Below are 13,691 nucleotides of genomic sequence, written 5' to 3' on the forward strand. Positions count from 1 at the left end.
AAAAGATTTGTGGGAGGCCGAGGTGGGCAGATCACGAGGTCAGGAGATCGAGACCATCCTGGCAAACACGGTGAAACCCTGTCTCTACTAAAAATACAAAAAATTAGCCAGGCGTGGTGGCGGGCACCTGTAGTCCAAGCTACTTGGGAGGCTGAGGCAGGAGAATGGCGTGAACCCGGGAGGCAGAGCTTGCAGTGAGCCAGATAGTGCCACTGCACTCCAGCCTGGGCGACAGAGCAAGACTCTGTCTCAAAAAAAAAAAAAAAAAAAAAAAAGGATTTATTTCAAAGTAGTGTACTGACAGTGCACCTACTCACCCAAGATCTCTGATGGAGATGTACAAGGACATGAATGTTGTTTTCATGCCTCCTAACACAATATCCATTCTGCAGCCCATGGATCAAATAGTCATTTTCAATTTCAATTCTTGTTATTTAAGAAATACATTTCACAGGCTATAGCTGTCATAGATCGTGATTCCTCTAGTGGATCTGGACAAAGTAGATTGAAACCTGGAAAGGATTAACTATTAGATGCCATTAAGAATGTCCATAATTCATGGGAGGAGGTCAAAATATCAGTGTTAACAGGAGTTTGGAAGAAGTTGATTTCAACTCTTATGGATGACTTTGAGGAGTTCAAGATTTTAGCAGAGGAAGATGTCACCGAATTGCTGCAATCTTGTATTCAAACTTGAATGGATGGTCAGTTGATTCTTATGGATGAGCAAAGAAAGTGGTTTCTTGAGATAGAATTTATTCCTGGTGAAGGTGCCGTGAACGTTTTTGAAATGACAACCGAAGATTTAGAACATTATATAAACTTAGTTGATAAAGTGGCAAAGTTTGAGAGGATTGACTCCAATATTGAAAGAAGTTCTGTTATGTAAATGCTATCAAATAGCATCACATGCTACCACCACCACCGTGATCGGTCAGCAGCCATCAACATCAAGGCAAGATCGTCAAACAGCACAAAGATAAATATTCACTAAAGACTCAGATAATTATTAGCATTTTTTAGCAATAAAGTTTTTTAATTAAGGTATATACATTGTTATTTAGACATAAAGCTTTTGCACACTTATTAGATTACAGTATAGTGTAAATAAAACTTTTGTATGCACTGGAAAACCAAAAAATTTGTGTGACTAGCTTTATTGTGACATTTACTTTCTTGTGGTGGTCTAGAATCAAACCCACAATATCTTTGAGGAATGGCAGTATTGCTTTTATTATGCTTAATTAACTAAAAGCAGGTGGGAAAAATGCCTTCAGTGGGTAAGTAAATTCTCTTTTCAAGGATTTCAGAAACAAATTTTGAAGTTTTGGTTTAGTAAATTAGTTTTATTGACTTTATTTATTTTAATGTTTTTAAATTGCAGATTTGCTGTTGCTGAGTCTGACTGTAATTTAGCAGTTGCCTTGAATAGAAGTTATACAAAGGCTTATTCCAGACGAGGTGCTGCTCGATTTGCTTTGCAAAAATTAGAAGAGGCCAAAAAAGGTATTTTCTAGTCACTCTCTAAAGAATTCTTTAACAGTGTTATCTCACAGATGCTATATGGAGAATACTGAGTAATCACAGTTACTACCTTCAGAGAGCTTTCTGTATTTGAACAAAGGTCATTTTTGCAACTGAAATGATATCTTGATGTTTTTAAGAAAGAATGCATTATTTGCCACCAATCAGAATTTGGTTCAAATTCTCATGTTACTAAGTACTAACTATGTGACCAGTATCTCCTCTGATTTTCAGTTTCTCATCTGTAAAATAGGCATTAAAATGTCTTGTTGGCTTTAGTGAGGCAAGAGGTAGTGTGTTTAAAGCTCATAACACATTTTTGTTCACTTACAAATTCTAAGCCTTCTGTTATTTCATAAAATAGGTTTGTGTATTATAAATCACAAAATCTGAATAAAGCTGATATTTAATTGGATTTTGCTGCTGCTTAGGTTTTTTTTTTTTCTTTTTTTTTTTTTTTTGAGACAGAGTCTTGCTTTTTCACCCAGGCTGGAGTGCAATGGTGTGATCTCTGCTCACAGCAACCTCCGCCTCCCGGGTTCAAATGATTTTCTCTGCCTCAGCCTCCCAAGTATCCGGGATTACAGGTGCCCACCACCATGCCTGGCTAATTTTTGCAATTTTAGTAGAGACAGGGTTTTGCCATGTTGGCCAGGCTGGTCTTGACTCCTGACTTCAGGTGATCTGCCCACCTCGGCCTCCCAAAGTGCTGGGATTACAGGAGTGAGCCCGGCCTGCTTCTTGGTTTTATGATATACAACTTATGATAGCAGGTATCCTTCCTGGGGCTGGTGGAAGATGGTTTGTCATAGGATTTTGTCTGCCCTGGGGGAGAAGAAGAAAGTTCAGTGGCTTGGCTCGGCACAGTGGCTTACGCCTGTAGTCCTAGCACTCTGGGAGGCCAAGGTGGGAAGACTACTTGAGGCCAGGAGTTTGAGACTAACCTGCCCAATGAGGAGAAAACCTGTCTCTACTAAAAATACAAAAATTAGCTGAACTTGTTGGCGTGTGCTTGTAGTCCCAGCTACTCAGGAGGCCGAGGTACAGAATCACTGGAACCTGGGAACTGGAGGTTGCAGTGAGCCAAGATTGCGCCACTGCACTCAGCCTGGGCAACAGAGTGAGAATCTGTCTCAAAAAAAGAAAGTTCAGTGGCCTAATGATAGTATTTCTTTGTTTCTCCTTTATTTTGCTGTAGGACAGTTGCCTGATTGTCACAGGCAACAAAAGATTGTTTTGTACAGGTTTTAAAATATTACCTATCTTTAAAAATTTTTTTATCTTCTCTTTTACTTAGATTATGAAAGAGTATTAGAACTAGAACCAAATAACTTTGAAGCAACAAATGAACTCAGGAAAATCAGTCAGGTAAACTATAGTTATTTAAATGAAGTGTATTATGACCTTTATTTGAAGAAGTAAAGCTTTTTGCATAGATTTTGTACTATATATTTCTTAATATTGAGATTTTCTAATTTTAATTTTTTGTACTATAGAGTTTTACTAAATGAATTTGCAAGCTAGAGGGAGTGTAATGGTATTTAAAGACCCTTGATTGTTCTAGAAGTTGCCTGAGATCTTTAAGAACTACTGCTGCTTTACTCTTTCTCAGATGACAGAATTATTATTTTTTTATCCCACTGATTTTCTTCCTTTTTGGCTTATGCACTGACTGAAACATTGAGAGAAAAGTGACAGTGATTGGGGAAAGTGTGCTTTTAAATATTACCACTACTATTGCACATAAGATCTGGTAAATATGTTAACTTGATTGTAGTTGTGAACTGTATTACATATTTTTAAAATTTTGCCTTAGGTCAAATAATGACTGTGAATATTGAATTTGAGAAGTTTGGTGATGTAGTTGTAATGAACTGTTATGTCTGAAAACAGCTCCTAAAACAGTGTCTGACCCGTATAGAAATTCAATAAATATTTGTTGAATAAATGAGCAACTACTTCTAATGGATGCTACTTATTTATTTATTTAAAATAATTCAACTTGTATTTTAGATTCAAAGGGTACATGTGCAGGCTTTTTACATGGGCATATTGTATGATACTGAGGTTTGGGGTATGAATGATTCCGCCACCTAGATAGTGAGCATAGTACCCAATAGGTAGTTTTTCATCCCCTCCCCTCCCCACCCCAATGTTTCTCTCCCCAACAGGTAGTCTATAGTGTCTGTTGTTTCTGTTTATGTCCATGTGTACCCAATGTTTACCTCCCACTTATAAGTCAAAACATGCAGTATGTGGCGTTTGATACTAATTTTAATTGAAATGAGAAGCACATTAAATTTATTATATGCTTATTTTACTTTTTACTTTAATAAGTAGAAAGATTTTGAATTAGAGCAGAAAATGTTATTTTGATTATTTAAAATGTGGCAGAAATTCTAATATATTTGAGGTATTTATGTTTTAAGGTCAAATATATATGCATCTTGCATTACTTTGTTTTATTTTAGCTGACTGCTATGTCTCCTAGGCTTTAGCATCCAAAGAAAACTCATATCCAAAGGAAGCTGACATAGTGATTAAGTCAACAGAAGGAGAGCGAAAGCAAATTGAAGCACAACAGAATAAGCAGCAGGCCATTTCAGAGAAAGATCGGGTAATCCAAAGCTATTCCAACGTACAATGTATATGTTTTGCTGAGTGTTGATTTATTTCTTGTATATCAGTTAATTTCTTTCTTCTCTAATATTAAAGTTTTGCTTGAGTAGGAATTGGAAATTAAATGCACTAAAGCCTCTGGGACCTACTAATTCAAAATTTGGGTAATTGATGACTTTATATATAAATTAAAAAAATAACTATAGAAACACTTAAGTTTAGGAAACTACTTTTGAATGTTTTATTATATATTTACATATACATAGTTATAAATTTAACATAGAAGTTAATTACAATCCATTCTTATAATGTACTTTTTTCATTAATTCACACTGGACTGTTTCTGATTGAAATTCCTCTACTAATCATGAGTTGAGGTTTAGTTTATTTATTGCCTTTCCTGGACCCACAGAGGATTCCTAATAAATATTTATGAAATGATTATTGATTGTGATATTTGACTGATTATAAGTAAATGTTATAGTGAAATCAGGTATACAAATTCCAATACAGCTGAATTTATCTTATATTTGGGCATATTAAAGTTATTGAAGAGTGGGCTTTATAATTCTGGTACTGTATTCTTTCACAAAATTTATTTGAGTTATGAAGTCCTTTTGTACAGCTTCTAATGTAACTTAAGACAGTATATTATTTGGACCTTTGTTAAAATAGGTTTTTAAATTTAAGCTTTGCGTAATATGTAATTAATGGAATAATAGTGAATGCTGCAAAGTAATGTAGTATACATGTTTTTCCTTTTTAGTAGTGAAAAGAGAATAATGCCATTAAAAAAGAAACAACCCAAACCAACAGATTTTAAAACGTGTCTCATGGGCCAGATTTTTAACAATATTCTTTCTTGAAATACTGTTGGTGAATATCCTTGCAGTGTTTCATAAGATTTGAATTCATTTATTTTTTTTTGAATTTTTTTTTTTATTCTCCATATTTCTCTACAAAATAACAGGGGAATGGATTTTTCAAAGAGGGGAAATATGAAAGAGCAATTGAATGCTATACTCGAGGGATAGCAGCAGATGGTGCTAATGCCCTTCTTCCAGCTAACAGAGCTATGGCCTATCTGAAGATTCAGAAGTAAGTATTGGTTACATTTTAGTGCTGTTCAGGATAAAAATTTACAATAAATTGGTAAATTTTTACCATAAGTTACCTAACATGCCAATTATGGCGTGTTAGGTTAGCTCACATGCCAATTTATGGTAAATTTAAGTAAGTTAAAATTTAATTTATATATTTTTGAGCATTTAAATTAAAGTGAAATGAGAGGGGAAAAGTAGTGTGTGTGTGTGTGTGTGTGTGTGTATGTGTATGTATGTATGTGTATGTGTGTGTTTATGTACCTGTGGTATACATAGTTCCAGGCACAAGGTGTGTATTCAGTAGATGTTCTTGTTAATATTTTCCCGCTTTTAAGTCTGGCATTACACAGTTTACCAGTTTTTCTCTAGTCGCTTTATGTATAGTATTCTGGATCTTGATTAAAAATTATTTTTCACTTCAGAGCCCCTTGGGCAAAGTCTTATCTGGAAATGTTTTATATACATACATGTATAACAAAAGAGAACTGCTGTCATTGAAACTGCTGATTAATAACATATGTAACAAACATTTGATCCTATATTAACCAGCTTTTTCTGGATGTGCCCAAGTTGGACAATCAGTAGAATTATATCCGATGGCAGAAACTTAGACTTAGACTTTGTTTCTCTTGTTATACTTTACACACTAATGCCAGAATTTTAAAAAGCCTGTAAATAGTATAAATAGGAATTCGAAACTTCTTCAGTGCCATGAATTCCCCTTTAGCTGTATGTTGAATGCTTCTTAGGATATTTTTAAATGCTTAACTGTACAACTAGGATTACAAAGGAAACCAATTATATCAAAATATAGTTTTGAAAATATTAAAAATTGTGATATAGTAGTATATTTGATTTTTTATTAACACACCTCAAAATGAGAAATTACATTTAAAATACAGGCAAGTGCTGTATTTTATGCTCACCAATATTCAGAGTTACAGTACAAATTTAACCTGCTGCTTATTTGCATGTGATTGTACTGTATTTGAAACTACATTTAAAATACAGACAAGTTAATGTTAAAAAAATTTTAAAGACATGATTGTAAGGTTTCAATAAGGACACCAAATTTTGGGATGATCCTCGACACATCTTCCACGTACTGATCAACAAGCAAGTGTGGATAGGGAATACCTGAAGCAACGTAGATGATTAGATTTCCAATGTGATAACACATGCCTTAGCTCTTTGTCTTCTGAATAACTACTAGGGCAGAGTTGCCCAACAGTTGCCAGCCTTGTCACAAGAGTATTTATAAACCAGACACTGCAATCACATGCAAATAAGCAACAGGTTAAATTTTTACTGTAATTCTGAATAGTGGTGAGCATAAGCAATATTTTGAGATACCAGTAACCGTTGTAATGTGATATGGAAATATCTGATTTTTTTTTTTTTTTTTGAGACAGAGTCCCCCTCTGTCACCCAGGCTGGAGTGCAGTGGTGTAATTTTGGCTCACTGCAACCTCCACCTCCCAGGTTCAAGCAATTCTCCTGCCTCAACCTCCCAAGTTGCTGGGTCTACAGGCATGCGCCATGACACCTAGCTAATTTTTGTATTTTTAGTAGAGATGGGGTTTTGCCATGTTGGCCAGGCTGGTCTCAAACTCCTGACCTCAGGTGATCTGCCCGTCTCGGCCTCCCAGAGTTCTGGGATTACAGGCATGAGCCACCGCGCCTGGCCGAAATATCTGATTTTTATTGGTGACAAAGTGATAGATACTATTGTCTGCATTTGTATTTGAAAGATAGCTAAATTTTATTTGAAGTTTAGTGAAAACAGTGATACAGTTTTTTTCCTAAACAAGTTTCCACATCCCTCAGACAATCTCAGGTTAGGAGCTCCTGTCATAGAAATAAATTTTGATTATATATTTAACCTCATTTAAAGTAATAGATATCACTAGAGATAGATTCTTTTGTTGACTAGTCAGAGTAAAGATCATTGCATCTCTTGCTCACTTATGAAAATTTTGATTTTTGCTATCGAAGAATTGTGCATTGGTTTAAAAATTGTAAAGCCTGAGTTCGTTGGTTTGACTAATGCTAAGAGTAATGCCTTCTTACAGGTGAGAGATTATATATGCATTTATAAGATATCTAATTTATTGTATCAGTTTTATTTCTTTAGTTTATAATCGTATTAGTGGAATATATTATACCAAGTTAGCAGAGTATATTTTAAATTAAAAGAACTTATGACTCTTACTTGTATCTTTTCCTAGTGTATCTTTTAGATTCACAGTTAATATCAGAATTTTTTTCTGTACATGGAGACTGTTATGTATTACGGACTATGTGAGGAACATAAAAAAGCAACATTTCAAGCTTAGACTACTCCTAGTTTAGGTAACCATCCTATAGCTTGAGGTTCTATAAACTGTGTCAAATTAGAGCTAATTAGAACCAGCAGTATAGTCAGTCTTACCTACCAGTGTGCGGGGTAGCAGTAGGGAGTAAGAAGAAATTCACCTAGTTAGGCCAACCGGGATTCCTAGAGAATGTGCTTTCTGGAGGTGATAGTCTAAATTAGTAGTTTGCATTGGGAGATGAGCAAGACATCCTTGAGTTACAATAATGGAGTGCCTGTGAGCTGGCAAATTGTGGAATGTAGGCTGGTAGATGGTTAGCTTCAGAAAGGCTGAAGAAATAAGAAGATAATCAGAAATAAGGACAGAAGTTTGGGCCAACATTGTAGTCCTTGAAGAGGACTGACCAAGAACAAATCTGAGTCCTATTCTTAGAGGGAGTAAAGCATAGATTTAGAGATAGGATAAGAAGAAAATAACCCAGTAGTATTAGATATTAGATTTGGGAAACAGGGTTGAGAGTTGGTCACAAAAATAAGGTAGAATCTTGGTTGCTGGAACTGGAACCAGACTAAGACTTGATTTAGTAGAGGGTGGTTCACTTAATGGTGATTAGGGGCGGCATTTACACTAGAGCCAGAGTAGACCTAGGGCAAGTGGACCTAACTGAAAATCAGAAGGAATCAGGGCTAAGGAGCTAGGCAGAGATGATAGTTTTTCGCACTCACCATTTTTATTCTATTTTTGATTAGTTTGTCTTTTTCTCCAACCACCTAAAAGATGTTTGTTGATTGGATTTTTCTAAATTCAGTTTACAAATGGAGTGCACAGGAGACGTGTAATAATTTTAAAGGACTTAGGTGAGTCTATTTTCAAAGAATAATCGTCTACCTCTGTGGCAACTTCAGACTTTTAGAAAAATTGTTGGGTTTTCTTCAGCTGTACAGTAGAACATGCAATTAAATATGCAATTAAATATACAATTAAAATGATTTCCTAAACATTTATATTCTAAATTTTCTTTGAATTTGGGTGTTGGAAATTTTTTGATTTACTTATTCAGCAAATATTTATTGTGCTAAAATGTATCAGGTGTTCTGTGAGGCACTGTGGAAGGTATTAAGTATACAAATATTAAATGTATAGTTGTTTTTAAGAAACCCGAAATTTGCAGGGAGCGACAGAAAAGGAGACCAATATTTGTGAAAATACGCTAAGATAGCGCTATGAAGGACACGTGCTATAGGAGTTCAGAGTGGGAAGAATACTGGCATAGACTGAGTCTAGGCAGGGGAATTCCTGGAAAGCATCTTGAAATTGTTCAAACCAAACTGAGATCTAAAGGAGTAGTATGAGTTAGTGAGGTGAAAAAACAGGAAACAGGTCAAGTGTTCTAGTGCAGGTTCAAAGACATGGGAGTAGGCAGGTTGATGGTACCTCAACCTGGAAAGGGTGAGTGGTTCGTATTATGGCTGTTATTGCAGGGGACAGTGGCAGAGAGAAGGCCAGATACTCAGGCAGGCCCCTGACTTTGCGCTCCAAAGGAATTGGACTTTATCTTGAAAAGTATGGGGGCCATGCAGGTATCTTGAATGATATAATCAGGCAAGTAGAAAATAACATTGATAAGGGCGTGAACACAGATATATTCTTTATCTCTTGCTGGAAAGTGAATTAAATAAATCAGAGATGTTTAAGTTCATTCGAAATTCTGATTTTTTTATATGAGATTTTGTTTTGAGGGCAAGATGACATCCATTTAGGCCTTGGGGAGAATGCAATTACAGGAGTGTTTTTTTTTTTTTTTTAATATTCTTATGAAACTTTTCAAACTTATACAAAAGTAGTATAATAAACTCCATGTGTCCATCATCTAGTTCTAACAAGCCATACTTTTTTTGGTCATATTTGTTTCAGCATTTTCCCCCCGAATTATTGTAAAGCAAATCATAAACATTATGACGTTTATCGCTAAAGAAAGGATATTTTATACATAACCACAACCATTAGCACTCCTAAGAAATTAACGATAATTCATTAATGTCCTATTAATATATGGGAATGTCTGAAGTTTTTTTGTTTTTGGGTTTTTTTGGTGGGGGGGTTGAGCTCTTCTTAAGCACCTTTTTATTGTAGAGCAGTAATGAGTAAGTCTGTAAGTCTGAATTGATTGCTGGTTGCATGGCTGAGTAGAATTTATGCAAAGTATTAAATGATATGCTATCACATTCGTACCAAGTTCTCATTTTTTTGTTTTTCTATGAGTATGGGAGGTTTACTGTGGGTAAATGTTAATAAAGTTTTATTAGAAAACTAATGCCAGTCAAAATTCTAATGTAATACCTGTGCATATTGAGACTTGGAGAAGAGGTAGGCAGAGAAGCAGTGGCATTCTTTTGTCTGCCCTAGTCATATTTTTGCATTATTATTTCATCGCTCCAGCAGACTCTCCTAACATTCCCTCAATCTGGTACCTTCTCCCTCCTCACCAAATGATTCCAGGATTTGGTGAGAATAAAAAATTTATAAAATAGTTCTCCACTTCAAACACAGATTTAGAAGTTAGTGATTGAAATTATATACAAGCTTTTTAAATTAGAAACTTAGTTTATATGACATTTTTCCATAAGCTGCCTTTTTTCCAGTCAGTAATTTTATCATGTTCAATAGATATGAAGAAGCTGAAAAAGACTGCACACAAGCCATTTTATTAGATGGCTCATATTCTAAAGCTTTTGCCAGAAGAGGAACTGCAAGAACATTTTTGGGAAAGCTAAATGAGGCAAAACAAGGTAAGACTTTATAACAGCTGGCACTCAGTCATCCTGATGAGTGCCCAAGTTATAGAAGCAGAGATTCATGTAGCTTACCCATGGTTCAAAGATACTGAACTTAGGGAATTATGTTTTCTTTCCACAGTTTAGATCACGAATAGATTTGGAGGAATGCAGCTTCCGCATGTACCAGATTATCTTTTTGTTTAGTAGCATTCTGGCTAATTTTGTTTAGTACATTCTGGCTAATTGCCAGTCAATATTAATGAAAAATTTTAATTATACATGAGAATGGAAAACGATAAAAAGACCAGAATGGAAAGGAAGGGAATCAGTGTTGTTGAGCGAAAGGGACTCACTGTGTGATATGCTTGAAGCCAATACTGTGACATCAGGTTTTTGAGAAAAGGCTTTATTTATATTGAAAGTTGACTCCTAAAGAGACAGGAATCAAACCCAAATCTGTCTCCTTGTCCTGGCCTTAAGGCAGTAATTTTATTAGAAAGGGTTTAGGGAGGTGGATACTGGAATTAGCAGGTAATTAGTGGAAGGAAAGGGAAAAGTTCTTGGGCATATGTAGCTATCTCTTCTTGCTAACTAATGGATTGCAGGTGCAAATTTGGGGTAGTTAGTAGAACTTGGTGGAAATTCAGTTTGTGACATCAGCAAACTCGTTTTTGTGCAAACTCCACTTGGCCATCTTGGTTCCAAATGATTTCAGCCTGTTTTTTTGTTTGTTTTTTTTTTTGTTTTTGTTTTTTAATCCCAGTAAGCAGAGGAAGTTTCTTTGTTTCAGCAAGTTGTATCTTTTCCTATCTGCCATCCTACAAACTGAAGAATTTCTGTTAGTGATTGATTTTTTTTTTTTTTTTAAACTCTTCGGGCTGTGGTTTTATCAGCAGGTAGGGAATGGAGGATAATGGAGATCTGATACCATTTTAATTCTTGATACTATTTTTTTTCTTTGTTTTTATGGTCTTCTCTTTTAGGGTATTCATTGAATTAGTCTTTTCAGAGAACCAACTTGGTTCTCCTGTGTGTGTTTTCTATTTAATTTCCTTCTGCTTTTTATTTTATTCCTTCAACTTTCTTTTGGTTTAATTTGCTGTTTTTCTAGCTTCTTGAGATCAGTACTTAGATAATTGATTTTCAGCCTCTGTTCTTTCCTGGTATGTGCATTTAAAATCTGGCAGTTTCTCTATAAGCCTGTTAGCTACAGCAGTGCTTTTTTTATTGTGGTTAAAAAAATATGTAACGTTAAATTTATTATTTTAACCATTTTTCAATATATAGCTCAGTGGCATTAAATACATTTACATTGTGCAGCCATCACCACTGTCCATCACCAGAACTTTGTCATCATCCCATTCTAAAACTCTATACACATTAAACAATAACTCTCCATTCTCCTCTCCTCCCAGCCCTAGTAACCTCCATTCTACTTTCTGTCTCTGAATTTGACTGTTCTAGATATCCTGTGTAAGTGGAATCATGCAGTATTTGTCCTTTTGCCTCTGCTTATTTAACTTAGCATAAGTCCATGTTGGAACATATATCAGAATTTCATTCCTTTTTAAGGCTGAGTAATACTTTGTTGTATGTAATTCTCTTATTCTATTAATATTTTACATTTAGTGAGTTACTCTGTCATTTGTTTACATGGTGAACTTTGCTAAGTTAGATGACCTCTAGGGGCCTCAGTTTTATCACCTTTAAAGTGGGGTTGTAGTGAGGGTTACGTGAACATTCATATAAAACAACTACAACAGTGTTCAGTAAATGTTCTTACTATAGCTCACCTGTTTCCTAGTAATCTGAGTAAAACTGCTTGAGCTAAAAATGTGATTATTAACTGAATATATCATGAATATACATGCGAATATGAAAACTCCACATTTTAACTATGTTGTAATGTTTTTTAAAAATTCACTTTAGATTTTGAAACTGTTTTACTTCTGGAACCTGGAAATAAGCAAGCAGTAACTGAACTCTCCAAAATTAAAAAGGTAATGTATTCTTTTCACCCAAACATGGTCATATTTTCTGAAACATAAATATATTTATTTGTTGTATAATAAATATTTTGATAGTTATGATTATAAGTTTATTTTCAAGGAATTAATTGAGAAAGGACACTGGGATGATGTCTTTCTTGATTCCACACAAAGACAAAATGTGGTAAAACCCATTGATAATCCACCGCATCGTGGATCAACTGTAAGTAAAGCACTTTCATTTTTTCCTTGCCATTTAAATATGTTGTAATAGGAGAATTGGAAACCAACTATTGTATTAATAAACTTTTTTTTAAAAATTATACTTTAAGTTCTAGGGTACATGTGCACAACGTGCAGATCTGATACATACGTATACATGTGCCATGTTGGTTTGCTGCACCCATCAACTCATCATTTACATTAGGTATTTCTCCTAATGCTATCCCTCCCCCAACCCACCACCCGCAACAGGTCCCAGTGTGTGATGTTCCCTGCCCTGTGTCCAGGTGATCTCATTGTTCAGTTCCCACCTATGAGTGAGAACATGCGGTGTTTGGTTTTCTGTCTTGTGGTAGTTTGCTGAGAATGATGGTTTCCAGCTTCATCCATGTCCCTGCAAAGGGCATGAACTCATCGTTTTTTATGGCTGCATAGTATTCCGTGGTGTATATGTGCCACATTTTCTTAATCTAGTCTATCATTGGTGGATATTTGGGTTGGTTCCAAGTCTTTGCTATTGTGAATAGTGCCTCAGTAAACATACGTGTGCATGTGTCTTTATAGTAGCATGATTTATAATCCTTTGGATATATACCCAGTAATGGGATTGCTGGGTCAAATGGTAATTCTAGTTCTAGATCCTTGAGGAATCGCCACACTGTCTTCCACAATGGTTGAACCAGTTTACACTCCCAGGAACAGTGTAAAAGCGTTCCTATTTCTCCACATCCTCTTCAGCATCTGTTGTTTCCTGACTTTTTAATGATTGCCATTCTAACTGGCATGAGATGGTATCTCATTGTGGTTTTGATTTGCATTTCTCTGATGGCCAGTGATGATGAGCATTTTTTCATGTGTCTGTTGGCTGCATAAATGTCTTCTTTTGAGAAGTGTCTGTTCATATCCTTTGCCCACTTTTTGATGGGGTTGTTTGTTTTTTTCTTGTAAATTTGTTTGAGTTCATTGTAGATTCTGGATATTAGCCCTTTGTCAGAGGGTAGATTGCAAAAATTTTCTCCCATTCTGTAGGTTGCCTGTTCACTCTGATGGTACTTTCTTTTGCCGTGCAGAAGCTCTTTAGTTTAATTAGATCCCATTTGTCTATTATGGCTTTCATTGCCATTGCTTTTGTTGTTTTAGTCA

General features: G+C 35.3%; 1 protein-coding gene across 2 annotated transcripts in view; it reads left to right on the top strand.

Moving 5' to 3' along the window:
- Positions 1–13,691, top strand: part of RPAP3 (RNA polymerase II associated protein 3) — a 46,523-nt gene that overhangs the window by 14,061 nt on the left and 18,771 nt on the right. For both annotated transcript variants that reach the window (XM_003825768.6, XM_034935975.3), the window contains 7 exons: positions 1,385–1,506; positions 2,822–2,892; positions 4,016–4,141; positions 5,114–5,241; positions 10,229–10,350; positions 12,268–12,338; positions 12,448–12,549. In XM_003825768.6, the coding sequence (XP_003825816.2) occupies positions 1,385–1,506; positions 2,822–2,892; positions 4,016–4,141; positions 5,114–5,241; positions 10,229–10,350; positions 12,268–12,338; positions 12,448–12,549 (742 nt within the window). The remainder of the gene's footprint in view (positions 1–1,384; positions 1,507–2,821; positions 2,893–4,015; positions 4,142–5,113; positions 5,242–10,228; positions 10,351–12,267; positions 12,339–12,447; positions 12,550–13,691) is intronic.

This window comes from Pan paniscus, chromosome 10, assembly GCF_029289425.2.
Source record: "Pan paniscus chromosome 10, NHGRI_mPanPan1-v2.0_pri, whole genome shotgun sequence".
Taxonomy (NCBI): Eukaryota; Metazoa; Chordata; class Mammalia; order Primates; family Hominidae; genus Pan; species Pan paniscus.